This window comes from Leuresthes tenuis, unplaced genomic scaffold, assembly GCF_036924035.1.
Source record: "Leuresthes tenuis unplaced genomic scaffold, fLeuTen1.0.hap1 SCAF_16, whole genome shotgun sequence".
NCBI lineage: Eukaryota > Metazoa > Chordata > Actinopteri > Atheriniformes > Atherinopsidae > Leuresthes > Leuresthes tenuis.
The window spans coordinates 20,802,410-20,828,962 of NW_027325370.1; the positions used below are offsets into that span (position 1 = coordinate 20,802,410).

At 38.5% G+C, this 26,553-nt stretch overlaps 2 protein-coding genes across 2 annotated transcripts; both read left to right on the plus strand.

Moving 5' to 3' along the window:
• Window positions 1–860: 860 nt before the first annotated feature.
• LOC140271895 (cadherin-like protein 26) lies at window positions 861–4,722 on the plus strand (the record flags this gene model as incomplete). The annotated part of the gene is made up of 8 exons (XM_072367202.1): window positions 861–1,078; window positions 1,184–1,312; window positions 1,400–1,585; window positions 1,706–1,965; window positions 2,803–2,948; window positions 3,052–3,276; window positions 3,367–3,588; window positions 4,703–4,722. Coding segments are annotated over exons 1-8 (1,392 nt in total), but the record flags the coding sequence as incomplete, so codon positions are not given.
• Window positions 4,723–12,922: 8,200 nt separating this feature from the next.
• On the plus strand, window positions 12,923–25,136 carry cdh26.1 (cadherin 26, tandem duplicate 1). Its single transcript, XM_072367203.1, has 17 exons — window positions 12,923–13,025; window positions 15,120–15,179; window positions 15,280–15,372; window positions 15,485–15,631; window positions 15,740–15,887; window positions 17,276–17,445; window positions 17,558–17,764; window positions 18,858–19,046; window positions 19,175–19,446; window positions 19,789–19,934; window positions 20,039–20,263; window positions 20,353–20,574; window positions 21,933–22,051; window positions 22,164–22,238; window positions 22,569–22,601; window positions 23,443–23,525; window positions 24,434–25,136. Exons 1-17 carry the CDS (start codon window positions 12,999–13,001, stop codon window positions 24,693–24,695), a joined length of 2,478 nt encoding a protein of 825 aa, XP_072223304.1. The 5' UTR covers window positions 12,923–12,998; the 3' UTR covers window positions 24,696–25,136.
• Window positions 25,137–26,553: the final 1,417 nt, after the last annotated feature.

The following is a 26,553-nucleotide window of genomic DNA, read 5'->3' on the forward strand; positions in this document are numbered from 1 at the left end:
GAAGTGCAAGAGGAACTGAAGGTGGAATATCCACACAAAATTTCTCAGGTAAAAAAAAAATCATCCAATCTAATTTCTTTATAATCATCTAATTGAATCAAATGACTGGTCAGAGTAGGAGCTTACAATTTTGCTTCAATGTGCTAAAAAACTCACTTGAATGTGTTTCTCCTAGATGTTTAATGACAAGACACAAGGGAAAAAATATGCATTCCAAATTAGTGGAGAAGGAGTAGACAAGGGATTGTTCACCATAAATGAAACATCTGGAGAGGTCTATGTACACAAACCGTTCGACAGAGAGAAGAAGCAAATGTACTATGTGAGTTGAGATCTATCAGCTCTATCAGGGATTATCTACCCCTCTAAAAATAAATGAATGACATGATGTATAACCACTGACATTATTTTTAACCTGTATTCTTTATTCCACAGGTCACTTTCGATGTCTGGGACACAGAGCTCGGACAAAAAATTGACAGGGTACTAGGTTTTGATGTGGATATAAAAGATATAAATGACAATGCACCTGAGTTCGTAGACGCTCCAGAAACAGTCGCAGTGCTGGAAAATTGGCCAGAAGGTGAGTATACAAATTAGAAGTAGTTCAAAGTAGGCACATTATCCACCTGCTGTCACTTGGTATGAAATATCAAAGAAATTAAATAAAGATATAGATATTGAGATGCTATCATAGAAACCGCATAAAGTCTCAATGGTTAAACCAACATGAAAATATTCAAACTTTGTGCCAGATGCATAAAACTCTGTGTAGATTAATTTGTACAACTGTAGTATGCATGATTGATACGTCTTGCCCAAGGACTTAATCTTTAATCCTGCTGCAAACAGTAATATTCTCCTTTCATTTTAAATGTATTCTCCCTGGTTTACTCACCTTCTCAAAGGGTACCTTCCGGTGATCCTGGAGACCAGAGACATCGATGAAGAACAAACAGATAATTCCAAAGTTAACGTCAGCGTGATCTCACAGGATCCCCAAGAGCCCAAGATTGAAGCAATTCAGATTAATAACAGAAAAACCCAACTCTCATTAGAAGGATGTTTTGACTATGATGTAAGACAGCGACTTCTTTTAATCACTAAACAGTACATGTACATGCACACCCATGACCATGCATGATGAATTTATATCTCAACTGTCGTCTTCTTTATGTTGCAGAAAGCAAAGCAGTTTAAAGTTACCATTGAAGCAAAGGATAATGGAAAACCAGTCCTTTCCTCCACTACTGTTGTCACTCTCAATATTCTTGACTCAAACAGTCATCCACCAATGTTCAAGGAGAGGCAGGCAAGGATTCCTATTCATTTTATTCTAATTTAATTTGTATTGCAGAGTTACGGAGGATGTTAAACTAGTAATTTTTTGTCCTTTCAGTACCAAGCTGAGGCTTTTGAAATGACCATCCAGAAAGGTATTTTGAGAGTTGCGGTAGAGGACAAAGACACTCCTAACACTGCAGGCTGGGAAGCCAACTACTTCTTCATCAGCGGGAATGAGGAAAAACTCTTCGAACTTGTTACTGACCGAAAAACAAACGAGGGTGTTCTAAGTGTCATCAAGGTAATCAATATTCCTACTTAGTAATTCAATGTGGGCTAAACTACAAGTTCAATATTATATCATAATCAATATAACAGCAGTTGCACTTCTACTGATCTCTGCTTTTGCTTTTTTCTTCAGGAGAAGAATTATGAAAAAACAACCTTGATCCACCTGCAGATCGGCGTAAAGAACAATGCAACCATATACGTTTGCAAAAATGGGAAATTAAGTCAGGATACAGCTCCAGACTCAGTCAATATCACAGTAAAAATGACTGATACCAATGACCCACCAGAGTTTGAGATAAAATCAGCCAATGTGTACCAAAGGGAAGAAGCAGAACCAGGACAGGTGCTGTTCACTCCAAAGGTTCATGATGTTGACTCGACAAACGTCAGGTATGGTCGTTGCATAAGGCATACTGGCGTTTCATGTCATGCCTTTGCAATGCTTTATTAAATGCCAAATGAATTTATGTGGTTGCAGTGTAAGCTATCGTTGGAAAATCAACAAACAAGTTAAAGAAATCAAAGTAGTACAAAATGTTGTGTTTAGAGCTTGGCAAAGACAGAGCGGATGGCATCACATGTAGCACTGAGAGGTAACGGCGTGAACTCTCAGTTGACAGCATGGACAGAGACTCACAGCCAACAGTTCAGTATCGAGGTGAAGAGATGCTATCCAAGACTGTATCATCTTCTACACCATCCCTCTTTGTTTAGTATTACTGTTTGGTCTCCAGTCTCTGTCTGCCCATTTAAGCTGCGTTCTGCGCTGTTTCAGAGCCTCACCGAAGTGAAATTACAGATCAAACTAATCAAACTAATTTTCTCTCCACTTCAGTGCTTAAGAGAAGTAGAAATAAACAAACTTTGAGACTATAGATAAATGTGTTATTTGTAATCTGATAATTGATAGTATGTAAATGAATTTGATTCAGTTAATATATTTAACGTGAAAACAGACTTCATAAAAAAATTGGCATAAAGTCTGCAGGAGATTTTTCAACTTTAGCAGAAGTATTCAAGCTCAGGCAACTTGTGTTAAAACATTGTGAGTACGTTTCAGACACTGTGACATCAACTTACCATCCTCTAATAAATTTCTTTTGATCTTACCATTTAGTTGGAGAGTGTGCTTGAGCCATTTACCTTGCAAAACAACACCATTTCCTTTGATGACTTCTTATGTACATGTTCTGAAATGTGTATGCTGACTTCTCTGACTGTGAACAGGTTTAAGCTGCTGGAGGATCTAGCTGACTGGGTGTCCATTGATGAAAAAACCGGACAACTCACAACAACTAAGAAGATGGACAGAGAGTCCCCTTTAGTTGATGCTGATGGCATTTACAAAGTTGTCATTGCTGCCATGGATGATGGTATGAGAAAGCTCTACTGTGCATTGTAACCACAGTTAAACTGGAAAAGTGGTGTGAAAATGCACTGAATCAAATTCATTTTCCTTTTTTTGTGTTTTTCAAGGTGAACCTGAAGCCACAAGTACATGCACCATCAATATCTACATCCAAGATATCAATGACCACACCCCTGAACTGGTCAACAGTAGCATCATTATGTGTGCTAACAGGGTTAACAAAGTCACGGTGTCTGTTGAGGACCATGATATCGATCCTTACAGTGGGCCCTTCTCATTCTCTCTGGAGGGTGATGAAACACTGAAGCGCTGGAAACTGGACCCGGCTTATGGTTAGTATCATGAATGTAGAAGTCTTCATGATTAAAAGAAAAGAAAAGAAAAAAAAAACATTGCAAACTTCTCTTTGCACCTTACACCAGGTGAACAAGTCAGCCTCGTTAGCCTGAGGGAGCTTCCCTACGGTAACTACTCAGTGCCGCTGATGATGCTGGACAAACAGAATGCGATGGGACGTGAGACCCTGAACGTGGTAGTGTGTGACTGTGGAGAAAAAGATGTTTGTCGCGGCAAAAAGCCACTTTCATCTGTCATCGGAGGAGCAGGCATTGGACTGATTTTTGCTGGTCTGCTTTTATTTTTGAGTGAGTATAAGAATTGGTGAGAATCTTTCATTTGGAAACAAGTAAATCAAACAGACAGAACATAGCGCAATAAAAAATGAATAAACAGTCAAATTAATGTCAGTCTCACACTGCGTTAAAGGCCAAAGAATAAAAGTGTGTTTTCAAACGAGATTCAAAAGCATCAACTGAAGGAGCTTGTCTTGCATGCAAATGAAGCTCGTTCCATAACTTTGGGGCCAAGACGGAAATCACTAGCAGCATCTGGTCAGCCAACATGAGGGAACAAGACAGGGTGTGGGGGTGCAGCAGGTTAGACAGATAAGCTGGAGCAAGGCCAATAAGGGACCTAAAAACAAATAGAAGAACTTAGATAAGTTAAGTTGATCCTGAAATAAATAGGAAGCCAGTGCACGCACGGAGGCTATAATCGGAGTGACGTGCTCTCGTTTCTTTGTACGTGTTAATTTGCACTAAGAATTCAAAATCAAAGTAATAAATATATATCCGCTAAAACTTTTCAGTGAATAAATCCAAACCCCAGTCCACAAACAAAAAAAAAAAAACCCAGTCTGCGTTAATCAATGTACAGAATAGGAAATTCATTGATATTTCTTGTGTTGATACTGTAATAATTTACTGTTCTAATTTAATTGATTTCATTTTCTGCAAAACCCTTTTTTCACTTCTTTGCCCTTTTTATCCATTTTCAGCATTCATCAACGGATTTAGTTCTTTCTTATTTCTCCTTTGCATTTCCTTCCCCTGTTTGTTTCCCCAACACGTTTACTTTCATGTTTCCCTTTTGCATTTATCTGTCAGAGTTTTTCCATTCCTGCATGAATTTCTGCTTCATCATGCAAATGAGAAAACAAATGGCTCAGCGAGAAAATTACATATGAAATATTACACTTGATACATTAGTCATCGTAAGAGGTCAGTTCCTTATTTTGTTTCAGCTGTAACTATTGGCATATTTCTCTGTTGAAACATTTCTATGTATTTTTTCGTGATTCTGGCAGTTTCGGTCCTCAGTACATCGTGTCGCATTAATACACAGTTTTTAACTTTTAAAGAGACACACAGCAGTTAAGGTAAATACTGCTAATATTAAAAGTATGACATGTATCCGCAGCCCTGCTTCTTGCATGTACATGTACATGTAGAGAGAAGCCATTTCAAGTCTTGGACGACGAAGGTATCCAGACACTTAAGGATTACCACGAAGAAGGAGGGGCAGCTGAATGCCAGGTGGGCTGGTTGTAATGTAGCTATGCAAAATCCAAAAAGTGAGCCGTTGATGATATGCTTTATCACTCCACCCAACATAAAAATCTTTTTCCCTCTCTTCCTTCTTTAGAATGACCGGACTTTCATGACACTAATAAATTACAAATCTGTGACCGGAGACTTTAGGCAGGAGACTGTCAAGCAGGTACTTTTAGCAACACTCTCAAAACTCACATTCCTCTTTCTGTAAAAGACGTTTTCATGGCAGGCATGTGTCGTGGGACGTAAGCACATAGCGTGTCAAAGACAAAAGGAAGGCGAATGAAACTACGGAAGGTTTAGAGCGGTAATGTGACGCTTTAATCCAGCTTTCCTGAGGCTACCTCAACATAGTCAGACATAGCAGAACAGGTTGTGTGCACACCGTCATAAAAGAAAATAACAGGTCTAGCACGGGATTATAAAGCAAGTGCCTTGGGTAATGAACTTTAAAAGCAGCATGTTATAATACACAGAAGACATAGCTGATCACATTTAGTCACAAAGAGCTATTCAGGTCTTTAAATGGGAGATAATGATGTGTGGTACACAAACTGATGTATATATATCAAGAGAAAATCGACTCAATACACCAAGTACTATGCAAAATCAAGTACTAAGCACAAATCAAGTAGGCATGCACAGATATACTGAGTCGATTTTCTCTCCATATGTATAAGGTTAAAAGAGCTGACTGAATGTGATGGATCTACAGCTGAAAAATAATTACCTTTGACCTTTAAAGTGGACCTCATGGGTTCATTTCTCTTCAAAATTGTTCAAATATTTCCTGAAATACCGTAGGCTATACTGTTGTGTTTTGTTAATTTGCTCTGCTCATGTAGGCGTGTCAGTATGCCCCAGAATTTACCAGTGGTATGGAAGAGTCCAACACGGGACGTTTCATGGTGAGTATCACGTCCTCAAATGTTCTCTCCTGTTTATATGAGTGTAACAAGGAAAACAGGTTAAATGCTATCATGTTAATGTGTCATGATTTCATCAACAACAAGTCACCAGATCTGACGATCTGTCTACTAACAAAAGAAACTGATTTGGCTTTACTGTTCTTCATATCCCCCGGCAGATGCAATCTAACATAACCTTGAATCATCCAAGAGAATCTTTCAACATGGGGCACTCCACAGTGAGTGATTGCAGCTTTAATACTGTTTCTGATTCATTTGACATTTTCTATTCACTGTTTTCCAACTTGGCACGAGGACTGTGTTGAATTTGCTCACTGTCCGCTTAAATCCACAAGAGGGCGCTCATACCTGTAATTTCAGAAAAAGCATCGGTGCCTGCAAGCTTTTCCTATTTTGCTTGTTTTTTTCCACCCATTTGGATATCATTCAGTGCACTATTTCAAAAGCCTTTTTAGTCATCAGCTCAACCATTAACTTTTACAAATATAGAAATTCCTTTCCTGTCATTGTTTACACTGTATGAGGGAAATGTAATGTATAAATGAATTTGCCGCCTCAGTGTGTCAGAGAATGAAACGATTCCTTAGAATTGAAAGAGGGGAGACTTTGTTTTTCCACATTATCATGTTCTATACTATGAAGTCTAATTTTAGCACACTACAGTTTATGATGTTTGTAACATTTAGTGACATAAATGGGGTTTATACTGATGCATCAAAAATTATTTATGTGTCTAGAGAAATCCACCATTTATTTATTGAAGCAAGAAGAAGAATTTCTACAAACACAATGATTCTCACTGTTTTTGTTTTCTTCATTCAGCATCTGTCCAGAAGCAGAACTACTTCTACGGACCAGCAGAACTACTACGTAAGCGGTGCTCTTCAGTGGCTTAATAGTTTTTTTCTTATAAAAAGAGGTTAAATATAAGCTCAGAGAAACAGCTTATCAAGCAAGTATCAGGAGACATCAGTGTATTTATTTTACATTAAAGTGATATAAGCTCACAAACCTCTCTGTCAGCAGGGCAACTCATCATTTAAACAACGCACTGCAGGTCTGATGGAAGGGGTAAGAGAGGTTTATCACACATCCCACGCAACTGATCAACAGGCATGTTTCCTGAATCTCTTACAAGGCACATTGTTTTTTTTTTCTTTCTAATCCTTACATTCCGCTCTCTGTCGGCAGGGCAACTCATCATTTAACCAAGGCACTGTATGGTCTGACCAACGCACTGCAGGTCTGATGGAAAGGGTAAGAGAGGTTTATCACACATCCCACGCAGCTGATCAACAGGCATGTTTCCTGAATCTCTTACAAGGCACATTGTTGTTTTTTTCTTTCTAATCCTTACATTCCGCTCTCTGTCGGCAGGGCAACTCATCATTTAACCAAGGCACTGTATGGTCTGACCAACGCACTGCAGGTCTGATGGAAAGGGTAAGAGAGGTTTATTACACATCCCACGCAGCTGATCAACAGGCATGTTTCCTGAATCTCTTACAAGGCACATTGTTTTTTTTTTTCTTTCTAATCCTTACATTCTGCTCTCTGTCGGCAGGACAACTTGCATCAACAGCTTAAAGCTCTAATCGATCAAAAGGTAAGAGAGATTATTTACAGTAAAATTAAGTAAAGCGCACTGACTGCACAGGAACATGGACAGATCACAACTGCATGGTAGTGATTAAGATTGAACATAGAATCAGATTTCAGTCATGTGCATAACATAGATGTGGATAAAACTATGGCCTAGTTTTTCTGCCACTGCCATAAGCATTGACATATTTAGTCGAATGCTAGGAATACAACACGATACATCCAGGTTGTGATTTTTTTCCTTCTAAATTCCACAGACACTTGACATTCATGACACGTTCGGGCCTGTGCACCAACCCTTCATCTATGCCTTTGAGGGAGATGGCAGCATAGGCACGTCACTGGAAAAGCTGTCTGTCAGCAACCATGGGGATGATTTCCAGTTTCTGGATGATCTGGGGCCAAAGTTCAAACTCTTCGGAGATATCTGCCACCGGACAGTTCAAGCAAAAAACATGAAGTTTTAAAGGGCACTGGTGGAATATAACTTTCCCTGCAACTCAGTCACTCTTTCTTTCAAGCTTCTTGCTGCATCTAAGGACTGATTTAACTGGGTTTTTCTAAAGTGATGATCGCTGGATTTTGTTCTCATACACTGTATTCATTACGGACATGAGCATCTCACATATTTGAAACCAGGTATCACATGCATCTATCCATTAAAGAAGAAGATATAGTGGTGTTTTGTGTATGATGTAAGCTGTCATGTACAGCATGACATGCTCTGGGAAAGGTTTAAGTCATGGTTTCATTGTTGTTTACTTAGCTAAGATAAGAATACTTGACATTATTTCTAGCCTTGATAGTTTTCTTGGGTCAGTATCATTTGTAACTTCACAGAACTCCATGTGAAAACTGTGATATTTCATTGGATTTATGGCATTTCCTCTCATAATAATCTCTGCAAGAATACCATTTTTTGTAGGACTGTAGTGGAAGAGGTCCAGCACTAGTGGAAGAGAGTCACTGGCAACCATGTTACTAAACAGCCAAATTATTTGGCAATTGGCAATTATTTCTTATTGGCTGCATTTTGCCTGGGTTTTCAAGTTTGTTCATAATTTGATGTTTTGCCGGGATGTTTTTGGGCTGTGATCTCGAGGCAGTAAGCGTGTAGCCGCTCGATGATAAGGACAAGTGGCGTGTTTGGACTATAAGAGTGTTGCAGCTGGGCTTCATCCCTGTCTCCTTACTCTTTTGCTCTGCGTCTGTGTGGACAAGCCGCAGAAGTATGTTTGACCAAATACGACTCAACAAAAAAGCCATACAAACGAACAAAGCAGAAGGCTCAAATCTGGCCGAGTTTTGCTCCAGTATTTTGTCAGGGATGCGTTAGGAAGGAAGTCGTGCGTTTTTGGGGCAGCGAAATTGTTTTGTTTCAGCAGAGCTGAAGAAGCCTCTGACCAAGCATACTTTTATTTGTAGATAGTGCTTGTTGCAACGTTCCTCCATGCATAATTAGCTTTCGTATTGATGCTATTGCTTAGGTGGTTTTGAAACTTGCTCCTAGGTTCAAGATGAATTTGTTTTGTGCAATCGTGCTAAAGTACTGCCATCGTATGACTCGACAAACGGCTTGTTTGTCTCTTGTCTGGAAAAAAAGTGGAACCGAGAAAGAATGATTCTGGTATGGAAGTAAGAACAGTGATGAAAACTAAGCCTAACCTTTTTCCGTGTGAAAAATTCCTAACTCAATGGTACATTTTCAGCACATAGTCTCCTCTCCCTCCTCAATCATCATACTTTAAAGTATCTTTTGTACTCACAGTACATTAACATTGTAAGACCCACGGTTGCAAATTTACAACATCACTTTTAATAATTCTAAAAAAAGGCCTGCAAAGGTTTGTTTTTTTCTCAAGACCACATGTACTTAGATAATGGGTCCTATTGTTTGTCCTCACAATGCTATTGGATAGAAAAAGTGTTTATAGGTCCGGTCATCTGGCCTTGAACTCACTCTACCAGCAAATTTCCCGCTGAGCTCATCTCCTTTTTCTGCATGACTGGATTTGTCAGGATTGAAGTAAGTAAAATACCTTCAATGTTTTTTTTTATTACAATGTGTAGAACATGTACATATTTAATTCTCTTTAAAAACATTCACCAAATTTGATTTAGAGTTTGTTATGTCTGTGTTGTAATTCTACAACGTTGGGCCAGAGTTGTAGTCAAAGTAGCCTGAGCTCCTCCCATGAGGACACTGCATTTCTCACATGATCACAAACTGAAAACTGTAAAAATGTAGTAGAAATTTAAAGTGTTAGATGATTCATTGTATCTAAGCGCTAGAGATGCTTTTCTGTAAAATTTTGACACATGGATAAATTGTATGGGATATGTGAAACTCCAGCATCTATAGCAGTGTTTGCAACTTCCTGTATCTTTGTAGTTTTCCGTTTGTTTTTTAACTTCTAAATGATCCTGAGCTATTTTTCTCAGTATCGCCCAAGCAGCAGTTAGTAGCATTAGGAGATAGAAAAACAGGTTCGGAATGTTCTGCAATCTGCCTGTTGCATTGTTCAGGGACAGGTGTGAATGGACTTGAATGTGAACCTGTGAGTGCTCTGGGGGATGCGTGTGTTCCTTTTAGTATGATAAACAACTTGACTGTGTCAGAGATGGAAAAGAAGGACAAACTCATGGCTGAATTAATTCAGGGAGAAATGCCTGCAGGTGCCCCCAAACAGTTCTGCTCCCACCTATGCCCAACGCTCCAAATTTGCAACATTTTCCTAAAAACGTACAAAAATGTAAAAACTCTGAAAACTTCAATTTCTACATCAGAGGCTTCCTAAAACAATATCTGAGAGGTCAAAAAAAAAATTTACAAATTTTTTTCTATACCTGGGTCTTACAGGGTTAACCACATTTTGTTTTAGTCTCTTTGTTACAGGTTTTTTTAAATTATTTTTTTAATCAACCACTCCCAACTGACAGAAATTTTAAATCACCAGTGACAGCAAGAGTTCCTTTGGCTTACTCATCAGTCGCCCTGGGCACTTTCATTTGTGCAACGAACAAAGTGATTTACAGGCATTAACATCTGACTTCTCAGATGCCAAATTAAATAAGTGGTGAGAAAGTTAGATAGACAAACATGCAGACCAAAAAAACAGCAGCAGTAAAATTAAGCCCAAAGAAGAAAATCTGTATGCATGATCCTATAATTCTATAAATAAGATAACCAGTCAGCTTGGTTGCTTATTTTAATATGCAACTCTTAAATATATATATATCAAGGGTGAAAATCCGTTTTAGGTACATTCTGACAAAACAGCACCCCAAAACCATAAAACTCTTGGCCGTTTTTCTAGCGGTTAACAGATTAAGACTTTTAAATATCCACTGTGGTCTAAAGCAGGGTAAATTAGGTTAGCAGTGCAGAAGAAACATTCCGCTCCCCGCTTTTATGTTTTTATTTTATGTAAAGCACTATGAATTGTTTTGTACATGAAATGTGCTATACAAATAAATTTGACTTTGACTTTTAGTACATCAGCTGAACTGTGAAACATCTTTCCTTCTTCTGTGTTTTTTTTTAATGGTGGTAACACAGCATTTAAACCAGGAAGTGTGCTCCACCTGTACATACATTACTTACTGTATATATACTAAAACATCTAGTTTTTTTTTGTGTGCTTTGAAACAAAACCGCTGTGAAAAAATGAGAGCTTAACGTTTAACTTCTATGGTTTCCTGTTTGCGTGTTCTCCCCGCGTGTGCATGGGTTCTCTCCGGGTACTCCGGCTTCCTCCCACCGTCCAAAAGCATGCATGTTTATTCAGTGGTTCCCAAACTTTCTCTGCTGGGCCCCCCTTTGGTACATAAGATTTTTTTCTTTTCTTTTCAGACTCCATTGCAGTTTCTTTCACACATTTTAATTAATAAAATCTCAACCTTTTTAAAAAAATAAAATAAAAGTAAACTGCCATTACAACTTGTTTTAGAATGAGAAATGAATAACAAACCGCCTTTACAGTGTAATTATTTAAATTTGGCTGCTCAAGCATATCAAGCATAGTTGAAACCATGTGAAGTATCAATTCCTCTGCTATTGTGTGAGGCCTTTAACACTGTGCCACTCAGTAGGCAACTTTATATGAGGCGAGTTGAGCATTTACAGGCACGGATGCAGTTTTCGGAAAAAAATTACTGCTGAGCACGGCAGTTTACTTGTTTCTATTTGAAAAACTCAACTGGCTTGTCTTATCTTGTTCGGCTTCAAGGTGTGACAAGCTACAGTCTCTCCTCATTACCCATCGTTGTACAGGTGAAGCCAGGGGCAAGATATGTGTCATCTTCTTTTCCATGGAAGTAGTGATGGGAATTTCGGCTCTTTTTAATGAACCAGATCATTTGGCTCAGCTCACCAAGAAGAGCCGGCTCATTTGGCTCCCAAACGGCTTTCCATTTTACCACTTATACTTTTTAGAATTCAGCCAAATTTAGCGCTGTTTTGACTTGTGATTTGTATTTGAACACATATATCACTTACATTTAAATGAATTGCTGTAGCCAATAGCATTTAGAGATGTAAAATCCCTTGTAACTTTATAACTTGCTTGAAGAACCACTCTGCTACACAAAGCAGATAGAAAATTTTAAAATAGGACAGCTATTGACACAACTGTCAAAATGTATTCAAATACTACTACTTTTTCTGTTTTTTTTTCTCAACTTTGCACCACACTCCTCTCTCTCCTTCAGCGTGTCTCCTTCTCCTGTCACCAGCTGCTACCCCCGCCCCTCCCTGCTTGGTGGTATGATCCTTGTCAATCCTCACATGATTAGTTGCACAGCATGCAGGCGACTCCCGCGTAGCCAACGGCCATAGCCTATGCCCGCAGGTACATTTCCGAAAGCGAAAAATAAAATAAAAAAATAAAAAATGATGGGAGCCGGCTCACGTCCGTCCGTGTTCACTCTTTGAAACACATTTGGCAATGCTGCAGTGTTCATTCATTCGTGCATTCCAGCCCTTGCTTTTCCCGAATCGAAAAGGAAGCTTTTGCAAAGCAAATGTGATTGGCATAACATGGTATTCAGATTACAGTTCTATTGCCATGATGCTGGACAGGACAAGGGGGGGAAAAGTATTACCTATCTTCCATAGGTTTTCAAGAGTCTGTTATTGTGTTAAGCCTCTGGTTCCTTTAGTGAAAATGGAGAGGTTCGAGGATGCTCTGAAAGAACATAGTTCCTGAAAACGTTACTACGGTCAAAAGGCTGCTTTTGATAAGCATGCAGATTTGATATAAATTAAACAGTGGTAGAACTGAAAAAGAAGGAAGCTGATGTGATTGTGAAAAAGAAAACAATGTGTCAATGTCTGGAGGGCGACCGCACCCAGAAAGTGAAACTTGATCTAAATAACAGAACAGCACATACAACGTAACATCGTTGAAAAAACAACATCTTTGTCTTATGCTCAAAAAAATATGTAAAAGTATTAGATTTAGTGTATCTGAATGCATGTAGACTGTCACAGTACAAAATTTGCTCCGGTTTCTTCAAAGCCAGCCAATGTGCTGCAGGCAGAGTGGGTTTGTCCTCTCTGAGCACTTACACAAGCAGTTTGTGGCACTGTGGGAACAATTCAACGGTGGACTGCAAGCACTGTGAACCAGGATGAGGAGCATTCCCCTTCTTCTGTTGGTAGGCATCACATAAGTATTATTGTTATTATTATTACTGTATTATATTGTTCTTTTATTTTATTTGATGTTTTATAATATAATAATACCATACCATACCTTACCTTACCTTGTACTTCTCCACCCCCTCTATCTCTGCATGTTATCTTTCTGCACTTCCTTCTATGCCTGCACCCTATCTCTACTCTGTCACCTCTGACAGAGTCAGACTAGTGGGTTCCTTCTATATAGTTTATTGTTAACTTTTTATATAGCTTGTTATATCTTCATTTGTAAGTCGCTTTGGATAAAAGCGTCTGCTAAATACATAAACATAATAATTTCCGCAGCAATAAACATGCAATTCTGCCCATTTAGAAATTGATGTGTTAAATCAAAAATATCTGCACAGAATGTCAATAAGCATGTGCCTGTTCATTTTAGGATTAAAAAGTCTGAAAGAACACAGATGCAATGCCAGTTGTTTACCTGTTTTCTGTAGTTATTGGATTAGAGCTGGCTATAATGTTTTGTCTTCCTGTCATGACCTTGGCTGCAACTTTAGAATCTGAATTTTTCACAACTAGAGTCCCTTTGTGGCTCTAAACATTTTCTTTATAGTTTAATAATCTCTTAAATTGCTGAAGTTTGTTCAGCAATGTATTGCCTGTGTAAAAAGGCCCTTATGTGTGCAGATCTTTCAATTAGCTCTTGGGAAATTAGTTGCAGTTGTGCTAAAACGTAAGCAGATAGATGGATCTTGATTTGAAAAGTTTTTGTTAAATCCTGGACACCTAGACACCTGCTCTCAGGTGGTCGTAAGAGATCTTGGACATGTAAACAGACCCTCTCATGTAAAGATTGTGCTTTAACGCAGCAAAGTTAAAGTTTAATTTTGTGTGGCCCAGCACACAAGTCAAATGGACACACTGTTGCACATCACTGTGCTTTCAAGTAGCATCTCAGTGCTGCAGAATCAAAGTCGGAACAACGGTGTCGGTGTCTTGTGCATGCGTCTATTCAGCTCTGTTACTACATCCATTACCAGCTCAGATGTGAACCAATGTAAAATCACCATTTGGCCTTTGTACAATAAAATTAAATTTACAATGAAATGTCATGGTGCAGTGAAAGGCACATCAATACCGCCTCTAACAGACAAATGGCAAACGACAGAAGGCATCTGCTATGTGATAACTTTGATTTCAGTGCAAAGCAAGTGTCCTGTGCTTTAAAGTGTCTATCACATATTTTTCATTTTCAGAATTTGAAGGGGAAAATAAATTTATTTCATCTTTAAAACTACTTTACTGCTTTAGTTTAATTTTTTCATTACTTAGGCAATTGATTGCAGTCTTTGACCAAAAAAACAGCAAAAAGATCTGATCAGACATGAAAATTCTAAACTTCTGGCAGCCTGTTGTCACATAAATTAAGTAGACAGCCATAGTGGACATGACTACAAAATGCATCGAAACAATGAGAACTCTTTTAGGTATCACTAACTAAGGAATTATTTTCTCAAGAGAACACCATTACAAAAGCTCTAAACGGAGAGCCAAATATTCTAGTCCAGACAAGTAGCAGGAAAAGTCCAGAAGCAATCTCAGTTCTGTACTGTAAATATTTTTCAACTAAACCTCCTTAATAAACTGGTTCGCAAACACCAATACTTGAGGGGAACTGAGAACTATGAGGCAAACCATGCACATTCGCACATTTTGAAAATCTCACAAACTACAAACATTCTGGGAAAACATACTCATTGCGGTTAAAGATACACGTTATTGCCAAACGTATTCAGGGGTCTTTACACGCATATGAACTTAAGTGACATCCCATTCTTAATCTATAGGGTTTAATATGACGTCAGCCCACCCTTTGTAGCTATAACAGCTTCAACTAGCTTTCCGCAAGGTTTAGGAGTGTGTTTATGGGAATTTTTGACCATTTTTTAAAGAAGTGAGGTCAGACACTGACGTTGTCATCCAAAAGTCATCCCCTTAATGTAAATCAATGTTTAATTGTAAAAATGACTGCTCAGACATAGAGAAAATGTTTCATTTTGTCAAATAGTTCAATCCTTTTTACTGACCTGTTTTTCCTGTATGTGTAGATTACAGTAGCAGCTTTGGGAGAGTGTCGTGATGGCAGAAACAACAGACGTTACGAACGGGTAAAAGTGTAACCTCTGGAAGCAAACTCCTGCTGCAACATTTTCCTTTAAACAGAAAGTTTAACAACTGTGTTTTTGGTCCACACTTTGGTTTAATCAGGATCTCTTGGAGCGTTCCAAAAGAAGATGGGTCCTGTCTACAATTGATCTAAAAGAGGAGCTGCAGGTGGAATATCCACACAAAATTTCTCAGGTAAATAATTCATCTAATCCATTTAAAAAAAAAAAAAAAAGTCAGTGAAGGAGCTAACAATTAAGGTTAAATATGCAAAAGATGACATGTCACCTGCATGCGTTTTTCTTAGATGTTTAATGACAAGACACCTGGGACAGTACATGCATTCAGAATAAGTGGAGAAGGAGTAAATGAAGGACTATTCTCCATTGATGAAGACACTGGAATAGTCTATGTACACGAACCCGTTGACAGAGAGGAGAAGTCAAGCTACCATGTGAGCTGATTTTGGATGATCTATCCTTCTGAAGATACATGACATGCTATGTAAGCATTGAAAAATATTAGAATTTTCTTAATATTTGATATGTCCTTTAATCCACAGATCAAGTTTGATGTCTGGGACAAAGTGACGAACAAAAAAATAGATAAGGAATTAGCGTTTGATGTGGACATAGAGGATATAAATGACAATGCACCTGAGTTTGTCAAAGCTCAAGAAACAGCCGATGTGATGGAAAATACTCAAGAGGGTAAGTATACAATTTGGAAACAGTTCAAAGTAAGCACACTATCCACCTGCTGTCATTTGATATTGGTTGGAAATATCAAAGAAAATCCAAACAATCAACAATATTGACATGTATCATAGACACCCCCCTGAAGATTTGAGGCTTAAACCAAGATGAAAATAATCAAACCTGGGATCTGGTTGAAAAGTCTTTGCTGAATGAAATAACCCAGATGAAGGGATCAAAGCAGCAGTCATGATAAGAGTTTTTTGTATGATGTAAATGCAAAGGACAGGAGCTTTAGTCATTCCTGTATTATCTCCTTTAGCATAGGAAACGATGGAACTGGGTTGAAAAAGCAGGCAGCAACTTTCAAAGCCACTTTAGGTTGCTTTTATTCAGTCATACTAACTGTGACATTTCTGGATGAGTATGACAACAAAAGGTGAGCAGCGTGAGACAATAGTACTTTTACTTTTTACCTCTTTTACTTTTGTACCTTTTTCTTTACTTTTTTAATTGTAAATCTCGATAGTAAAATAACATCTTGTTATTTATCGCATTAATATAACGTGATAACTTTTGTGTAACAACATGATAGGACTGCATTAGACCCGGAGCCAGATACATTAAACCGTGTATGGATTCACGACTAAAACAGTGGGGACAAAGGCAGAAATTTACTCTTTTTGTCAGATTTATAAAGCTGTGTACATGTGGTTCTCTTACATAAACCTTACATTCTTAACCGTGAACGGATGCAGAAACTTCCCTAATTTGTCATTAGTATATCAAGACATTGCTTGCACCGCAGGATACTGAAAACAAGAATAAAAAATTTCACCAAATATAAAACTTAGATGCTTATTAGCAAAGTAAACAAAAAGGAAATCTGCTTTTTTTCCCAATGATCTCAGTCCTGTAAATATGAACAATTAGAAAGAAAACTGGAGTTAGAAGTTAGAAAAGTTAGAAATCTATCTAGCAAACGGCTCTGTAAATTCCGAGCAAGGAGCCTGCAGAGGTAAAACTAAACAATTAGCGGCTGATTCACATCTTTGTAGATGATTTGAGTATTTAGTTGGTTTTCCTTTTTATTCATATTCAAAAATCATATTTTTGTGATTGTCCACAGATTCTTTGTCCTTGTTTCGTGTTTCAAAGTGATAATTTTGCAGAACTGTGTGGCCGTTTAGTCGGTCTTTGGAAAAATCTGTAAAACTGATGTAATTATGAACTGTATCTTCTACCAAATCTTACACCTTTAGCTTTTTTGTGTTATCATTTCTTCACTTCCATTCACCATTATTTTTTACTATTCTACCTCTGGACTTAATTTATCTTCCTGTTTACCAGCAGTCTTCTTCCATTTTCACATTTACTCTCCCTGTTTTGCTCATTTCTCAAAGGGTACCTTCCAGTGAGTATGGAAGTCACAGACAAAGATCAAGCAGAAACAAATAATACTAAAATCACCATCACCGTGCTCTCACAGGATCCCCAAGAGCCTAAGATTGAAGCACATCAGTTTGACAAAAGAAATACCCGACTCAGATTCAGTGGATGTTTTGACTACGATGTAAGACTCAGTGACTTATCTAATCTAAATAAAGTGAAAGTTCATAAACATCCAGACTTGTAACCATGCATGATGATTTTATACCTCAAATGTCATCTTCTATATGTTGCAGAAAGTAAAGCAGTATAAAGTTACCATTCAAGCAAAGGATCATGGAACACCAGCCCTTTCCTCCACCGTTGTTATCACTCTCAATATTGTTGACACAAACACTCATCAACCAATATTCAAGGAGAGGCAGGCAAGGATTCCTATTTATACTATTATTCAGTTTTGTCGCTGTCAGATGGAAACCTTCATATATCCATATTTTATCCTTTTTTCATAAATCAATTCTAATTCATGAGTCATCCACTACATCTGTGTGTAGGTCCACACATAGCAATCCAACGAAAAGTATTAAAAAAGTATTTTAAAAAAGCTTGTGGTTTAATCCTGCTGCTTCTCAAACAGTCTGCAACCCCTCTTATCGCCACTGGCCTCCATCTTTGAACTTCTTTACTAGGGTTTTTCTTAATAGTGTTAAGTTTGCAAAATTTATATTAAAGAATGCTAAAAAAAGAAAAGTGATACATGCATTTGAATACACAACCTTTGCTATAGAGCCACTAAACAAGATCTGGTGCAACCACCTACCTTCAGAAGTCACAGAATTAGTTAAATAAGGTCTTTGCGATGTAGGTGTCCCATGATCTCAAGAGACGTACAGCAGTTCTGAATAGCCCCGGTATCTGCAACACCACTAATTAAGAGGCACCACCAAGCAAGTGAAAACCAAGGAGCACTCCAAATCAGGGACAAATCAGGTTGTGGATAAGTACAAAATACGTTTGGGTTATTAAAAAAAAAAAATTATCCAGAACTTTAGAAATTCCACAGATGATTGTTAAAGCCGTTATCACAGAAAGGAAAGAATATGGCCACACAAAAAAAAAAAACTGCCTAAAGAGGACTGTGCACCAGACTCACAGACCAAGCGATATATATATATAGTAACCACTTTTTATATTTTCATTGTTTTATTTTTTATAAAGATATTGTCACCAACTTTATTTAATGAAAGGTAAAACTGAATGCTCCCATGGCTACAATAAACATTGTAACTTGCAAGTTGATGATAAAGTGATGCGATACAAGGACCACCTCATCCAGTATCCACATCAGCTAGACAATCTCAATTTTAGATTGATTATGGTTCAATGTTACTAATATAATGATAGACTGTAGAAACTGACCATATCCAGAGACAAAATACAAACGTTGCAGTCATTTATTCATTGTAAAGGGATTCTTTTTTAATTTCCTAAAAAAAAAAAACTCTATTTGGACATGCAAGGTTTCTGCTGAACAACGACAATTTGTTTTGTAAAGTTATGTATGATGTTAAAATTGTAACGTCTCTGCCTCTTTAGTACCAGACTCAGGCTGTCGAAATGACAATCACTGAAAATCTTTTGAGAGTTGCGGTAGAAGACAAAGACACCAAGTTTGAGGATGGTAACTGGAGAGCCCAGTACTTCTTCATCAGTGGGAATGAGCAAGAAATCTTCAAAATCGAAACTGACCCAAAAACAAATGAGGGTGTTCTAAGTATTGTCAAGGTAATTGCTTTTCTTAGTTATTAATTATTATTCTTATTATCCGAAGACTTAGCAAGTCCAAACGTTTATTGTAAACATTGTAACAGCAGTTAAACTTGTACTGACCTCAATCTGTGTGTTTTCTTCAGGAGCAAAATTATGAAAAAACAACTTGGCTCCAACTGCAGATTGGAGTAATGAACTCTGGATCATTAAGCATTTGTAAAAATGGAAGATTATTGACCGATGCAAGTGCACTTGAACCTCCAGACTCAGTCAACATTACAATAAAAATGATTGATACCAATGACCCACCGGTGTTTGAAAAAAACCTAGTTGATGTGTACGTGAAGGAAGAGCAAGAGCCAGGACATGTGCTGTTCATCCCAAAGGTTCATGATGTTGACTCTGAGAACATCAGGTACGATCTCTGGGTACTACTGTGTGCCTGCTGAGCTTACTATCTGCACCAAGAAGGTAGTAAGCTCAGTGGGTTTGTTCATTTGCAAAGAGAATGACAGAAAAAGTCACTGAAACTTTGGGCCTTACTCAACTTACAGACTGAAAGGCAAAGTCTAGCATTTCATATCATGAAAGTTGGAGAGGAATTTTTCAGCCTTGGTGTTGGTTTGAACTGCTTTGTGACATCCACATATTGAACAGAATAGAAATAGATTAGATAAATACCATTTACTTTGAAGGTTTTTTGTTTTTTTACATAATCTTCAGTAATTAATACTCTGACTTCTCTGACTGTGAACAGGTTTGAGCTGCTGGAGGATCCAGCTGACTGGGTGTCCGTTGATGAAAAAACCGGACAACTCACAACAACTAAGAAGATGGACAGAGAGTCCCCTTTAGTTGATGCTGATGGCATTTACAAAGTTGTCATTGCTGCCATAGATGATGGTATGAGGAAGCTCTACTGTGCATTGTAACCACAGTTAAACTGGAAAGGTGGTGTGAAAATGCACTGAATCAAATTCATTTTCCTTTTTTTTGTGTTTTTCAAGGTGAACCTGAAGCCACAAGTACATGCACCATCAATATCTACATCCAAGATATCAATGACCACACCCCTGAACTGGTCAACAGTAGCATCATTATGTGTGCTAACAGGGTTAACAAAGTCACGGTGTCTGTTGAGGACCATGATATCGATCCTTACAGTGGGCCCTTCTCATTCTCTCTGGAGGGTGATGAAACACTGAAGCGCTGGAAAGTGGACCCTGCTTATGGTTAGTATCATGAAGCTAGAAGTCTTCATGGTTAAAAGAAAACCAAAGAAAAATAAACCTTCCCTAACCCTCTTTGCACCTTACACCAGGTGAACAAGTCAGCCTCGTTAGCCTGAGGGAGCTTCCCTACGGTAACTACTCAGTGCCGCTGATGATGCTGGACAAACAGAATGCGATGGGACGTGAGACCCTGGATGTGGTGGTGTGTGACTGTGGAGAAAAAGATGTTTGTCGCGACCAAAAGCCACTTTCATCTGAAATTGGCACTGCAGGCATCGGACTGATTATTGCTGGACTGCTTTTATTTTTGAGTGAGTATAAGAATCTCTGCATCATTGAAACAAGTAAATCAAACAGCTCGATTAAAAGTTTTCAGAAATTGTGAGTCTTAGTCAAATAAAAAAATTCCATTCTAATTTCATTTATAAAATTACATAAAGTTAGTTACTGGTAACAAAGGAACATTTTGCGCACTACTTTTTTGTGTGTTTTTCTGTTTTATCCCTTTTACTTTGATTGAGACTATACAATCATAGTAACAACCATTTGTAACATCATTTACCACCAAGGACCACATCACAACAGTGTGAGCTTACTGGTTTAATGGGGAGTGTTAGGAAAAGTGGATGAGGGTACAGATGGATCTCATGGCTCATTTATGATGTCGCATAAATTCCTACAATTCCAAAAATGTTGTTCGTAAATAAAAAAGAGTAAAGATTTACAAAGCTCATCTTGAATACGGTGGCTGCAACACGTCTCAAAAAGTTGGAGCAGGACAGAAAACACAAGAAAAGTCGCACTAGATGAACAGCTGGAGTTAGTTGGCAACAGGTCAGTAACATGACTGGATGTAAAAAGCGCACCTTCGAGAGTGAGCAATTCAGAGAGTGAGGTTCAGCATTCTGCAAAAAAACTGCACCTTTAGATTTTAGAGTTATTTCAGAACAATCTTCTGAAACATTCATTTTCAGGACCTTATTTTCCTAGCCTTTCCTCTGAGTATTCCATCATCTACACAGTATGTAATATTCTCCAAAGATTGAGAGAATATCCCTGAGCACAAGGGACACGACAAAAATGAATACTCAATACTCAGTACTGCATTAAAAACTGGCCTGTTTCTGTCATGGAAAATCAATGCAGGGGCCCAGGAACACTCCCAGAAATCATTGTCTTTAAACTCAGTTCACCATGCCATCCAGACATGGAGGTTAAAGCACTATTGTGCAAAAAGAAGCCATATGTGGACATGATTCTGTCAAAGATTCCTGAAAAGGGAATAGGGTGTGGGAAACTGTTCTGTGGTCGGACGAACTGAAATTTGAAATCCTTTATTTCAAATTGGCCGGTCTGCAGTCCAGACCTTCCAGCTTCTGAGAACATTACACTCAGTCATTGACTCCACTCTCCCATCTCCCTCATCTATTTCTTCTTTCTTTTTCAACCATCCATCCTTCCATTCCCGCATCCATTCACCCATCTGGAAATCTGTTTTCTCAGAAAGATTCTGAATGTTGTCATGCATTTAAATCCATTAACACTAATAATCCACATACATCTTTAAACTTATGGGATATAATTTGGGTCAATATCGCAACTGCAGATGCTCTCACTGAAAATACAACATGTAAACTCTGTTCACTCTAATACGTTGATGTTTTTGCAGTCCTGCTTCTCGTTTTTGCATTCACGTGTGGAGAGAAGCCGTTTGTATACACAGAGAAAGATGAGGGCCACCAGACCCTTATCAAATACAACCAAGAAGGAGGGGGCGCTGAATGCAAGGTGCGTTGGTTGTGGTGTGCCTGTACCAGTTTGGAAAAGTGGAATAGTTACGGTATGCGTTACAATTCCACCAAACTCAATAACCTTTTTCTTTCTCTTGGTTTTCTGCCAGGCTGTGCCCACTGTCTTTACACCAACAAAAGATATAAGTGTGACAGATGGCCTAAAGCAGGGCTACATTACACAGGTACTCCTTGCATATCTGAGACTTTTGTTCCTCTTTCTGCAGAAGATGTGTTGATAACAGGTATTGCTCATCTAAAACTGAGGACATGAACATAGCATGTCTGATGAGAGCATCAGAGTTCCACAGAGAAACTTTGAATGTTTTGTCATTTAGAAAATGCATGTTAATCAAGTAAAAAGTTAAAAAATGAAATAAATCTAGAAGCAAATGCTTAATTAGTGTGATTCAACAATCTACACGGTACCTTCAGAAGTAATTCTCATGTATTCATTCCTTTATCAAACTTGTGAAAATGCCACTATGTGAAGTTGATTTTCTCTTCTCAATTAGAATTATGAGAGTGCCGCAGTAACAACCTACGATGCACTCAGGACTCAGGAATCAGAACACAGGACTCAGAACACAGGACTCACCACGGTAAATAACAGGTTTATATGGTGTACACTGCAATGCGAGAATGGATCAAAATATAATCGATAAATAATCAAATAAAAGTTTTCATATTCTGTCATAATTTTACAAACAGTTTAATGTTTCAGTATAGAAGGGTGTATGCAGATATGACTAAAACTGAGCTCCTTCTGTAAATACTGAGCTCTTTATACCACTTACAGGTGAACTATAACACGCTCCCACTGAGTATGTACAGTCAACATGAGTCCTGCAAGAACTATGAGGGGCATTCAGCGGTGAGTGATTATGACTGTGATGACAGTGCTGGTGTACTTATGCCTGTGTTTTTACTTGGAATCTCTCTCTCTCTCTTTCTCGAGACGTAGAATTTGAACTAGTCCGGTTTTGATATTTCTGAACTGAACTTTGAACTGATACTGCCTCACCTCCGGGCAATAAGAACTGAACAATCACCTTTAGTCTCAGGCATACGCAGTAGGGCACGGAGTAGCAGGTTGTTACTCAGTTTTGAGCTAAACAAACACCTGGGGCAGCCAAAACAAGTTTTACTTGTGCTGTGATGGAAACTTCTACTTTTGCTTATCAAGCAGAACATTTTTCCACTGTCTTCATTGCTGAGTCTGAATAAACTCTTCACTCAAAGCTTTCCCCTTTTGTGGCATTTAACTTTTGTTAATTTACATTTTATCAGTGGCAAAACTCACACTAATTCTGTCAGTTGTTAACAAGTTTAGATCTCTAACGCAGTCCAGACACTGGCAATCACACTGTTGTTTGCTCTTTTTCTCAGTCTCTTGAAATGTTGACAGCTGGCTCCAGGAACCAGTTGGTGCACTTGAACACCGCAGACTTAACAGCCTTATCCAGCTTCTTGTATGCTGCTGTCAAAGAAGCATGAGCCTCTTATGCCTAAACTGTGAGGGCATGCTGTAACATTAGTGTGAACTCCTCATAGAGGCTGTTTCCTGGTTTCGGCCACCACACGCGAAAGAAAACCGATTAATACGTAAATAAATGAAAAACAAAAAATAGGATCGAGATTTTTTTTTTTTCTGTGAACTTGAGAAATGTTTGTGACATCATTAAATTGACTTTCTTCCCTCTTTCTTTTTTGGAATCATCGCCTCAAGTTCAAAGTTAATCAATGAACACTCCTTCTGCTGTTCAAATGATAAAGGACAAGGGGTCATGGCACCTAGAAAATGAAACACAGTATCTACAGGAATGTAGACATGTATATTTGTATAATAACCCATTCTTTATTCTGTTTGTATGCTACATATTATGACAAACGCGGCATGATCTGAAGTTTGTGTAAAATTTGAACGGTGAATGGTGTTTGAAATATTTAGTCTATATAAATGAGGTCGCTGATATGAAATTTAAGTCAGAAACTATTTACATGTCTTAAGATAACTGCCACACTGTGACTGAAGCAAGAGAAAAGTCTACAAATTCAGTGACCGTCACCGGTTTTGTTTTCTTCATTCAGTATTCGTCGTGGGCTACGAAGAAGAGGCATACCTTCCACGTAAGCAGTGCTCTTCTTAACTTTCAACAAAGTGATCACACATAAGCTCAGAGAACCAGCTTGTTCAGCTGGTTTGAGGAGACTCATTTATATGACATTAACAGACCTCTCTGTCAGCAGGGTGCCTCATCATTTAACAGAAGCTCTCTACGGTCTGATCAATACTTTAGAAATGAGAAGATGGTAAGCGATGTTTATCACACATCCCACACAGCTGATCACCAGGCATGTTTCCTGAATCTCTTACAAGGGACAATGTTTTTTTGTTTTTTTCAAATCCTTACATCGCGCAGATACTTTCCTTGATTAAAAGAAACGATGCAGACGACCCAGTGTACCAACCCTGCATCTATGCCAATGAGGAAATCAGCAGCAGATGCCTGTCACTGGATAAGCTATCAGTCAGCAACCTGGGGGATGAACTGGAGTTTCTGAATGATCTGGAGCCAAAGTTCAAGACCCTGGCAGGGATCTGCAACCAGTCAATTAAAGCAAAAAACATGCAGGTTTAAAGGGTATCGCTGGAATGTAACTAAAGTGATTCTTCCTCTGTAGCTTCTGACTGCATTTAAAACGGATTCAACTGGATTTTAGAAGACATGTTACACCACAATAGCTAGATTTTGTACTCTATTCCAGGTGTTGTACACTTCTTACATCTATTCATGAAATGGGGATTATGTAGAATCAGCTGCATTTTGTTCTGACATGCTCCAGTGATTTTGTAAAGCTTTTATGGACGCCGGATGAATTTGCTTGCTTTTCTTTATTTGTTTTGGGTTTTTTTTATTTTTTTATATGGCTACAGTAAGGGTTTTTGGTGGAACTTACAGCACATTATTAAAGCAACACTAGAGAAGTTTGTTAACCTTAAAACTAGGTGTCTAATTCATCTCAAAGTACACCAGCCTTTGTTATGCACATTCCCAGGTCTGAACCTGCTCTAAAGTGCCGATGGGTAAACGGAACACAATCCGCAACTTCTTCGGTTTCCTGCCACACCTGTCACTTGACAGTTTGTGGGCTTTTGATGCCATCTTTGTGGCAACAAGGTGTATAAAAAAAAAAGCCCAGTTCTCTATTACTTTAACACTTGGCACAGTGTGGAAACTGGGATATTTTATACCATTCAAGATTTTTCTTTTTTACCAGTTAAATCTGCTAGACTACGGTACTGTTTGTAAAGGGTCTTTATTGAATGCCTGAGCGCATCTAACTGGATAAAATAATTGCCAATCAGTCATTACAGAATAAATACTTCTGAAAAAATGTGGGTCGTTTGTTTGTCTGTGGTTCATCTGGTGAGGGAGGGGTGTGAAAATCGAAAAAAAATCACTCTCCGGCCACTTTATTAGGTACACTATGCTAGAACTGGGTTGGACCTTGTTTTGTATTCAGAACTGCCTTAATTCTTCATGGCATAGATTCAACATGGTGTTGGAAACATTCCTCAGAGATTTTGGTCCATATTGACATGACAGCATCACGCAGTTGCTGCAGATATGTCGGCTGCACATCTATGATGCGAATCTCCCATCCCACCGCATCCCAAAGGTGCTCTGTTGGATTGAGATCTGCTGACTGTGGAGGCCATTGCAGTGCAGTAAACTCATTGTCACGTTCAGGAAACCAGTTTGAGGTGATCTGAGCTGTAGGTAGCCATCAGAAGATGAGTACACTGCATGTGGTCATAAAGGGATGTTCATGGTCAGCAACAGGCAGGTTGTGGCATTTCAAGAATGTTCAATATGTGCCAAGAAAATATCCCCCACACCATCACACCACCAAATTCTGATCCTAGTGGACCTAAGAGTTGTATAATGCAACTCAGGTAGCCACCTCTTTAGCACCTCCCTGTGCTCCTCCCCATGTTGTGTGGGGTGACTATATGAAGGCTCAAAATGGCTCCATTCGGCCTCTTGCTGAGCTGGTGCAGTTACCTGATCAAGGTGGTGAGTAGGGTCCCCATCCTGTGTGTGTGTGTGTGTGTGTGATGAAATCTGGCTTCTCACGAATGTGTTGTTTTGTCTTTTAGGTTTCCTTGCTGCTGTGCTGTTTTGTTAGTTGGTTTTGTGCAGTTCTGTTGTACAGTTTTGGTTTATTTCCCTTTGTTCTGTTCTGTTTTGTGTAGTTCTTTGTAGTGTGCTTCCACCCAGCAGTATGCTTCCCACTGAGGCTCCAGCCCACTGATTTTAGTTTTCTGTTGTTATTTGGATGTTAGCATTGTTGTAGTAGACCTTTCAGCTTCCTTTTTGTTAATAAAAATAATTTTACAAACGTATCTTGTGTTTAATCCTTTTTCTTTCTCTGCAGCAGCAGTTTTACTTTTGCTTTGTTCATCAGCATTTTCAATAAATAGATTTCTTTTAT

Excerpts from the sequence above, each read along its gene's own strand:
- cdh26.1 (XM_072367203.1), top strand. The coding sequence starts at position 12,999 with ATGAGGAGCATTCCCCTTCTTCTGTTG. Across the intron at positions 20,264-20,352 it reads GAAAGTGGACCCTGCTTATG|GTGAACAAGTCAGCCTCGTT; the intron begins GTTAGTATCATG and ends ACCTTACACCAG. Across the intron at positions 22,052-22,163 it reads GAGGGGGCGCTGAATGCAAG|GCTGTGCCCACTGTCTTTAC; the intron begins GTGCGTTGGTTG and ends GTTTTCTGCCAG.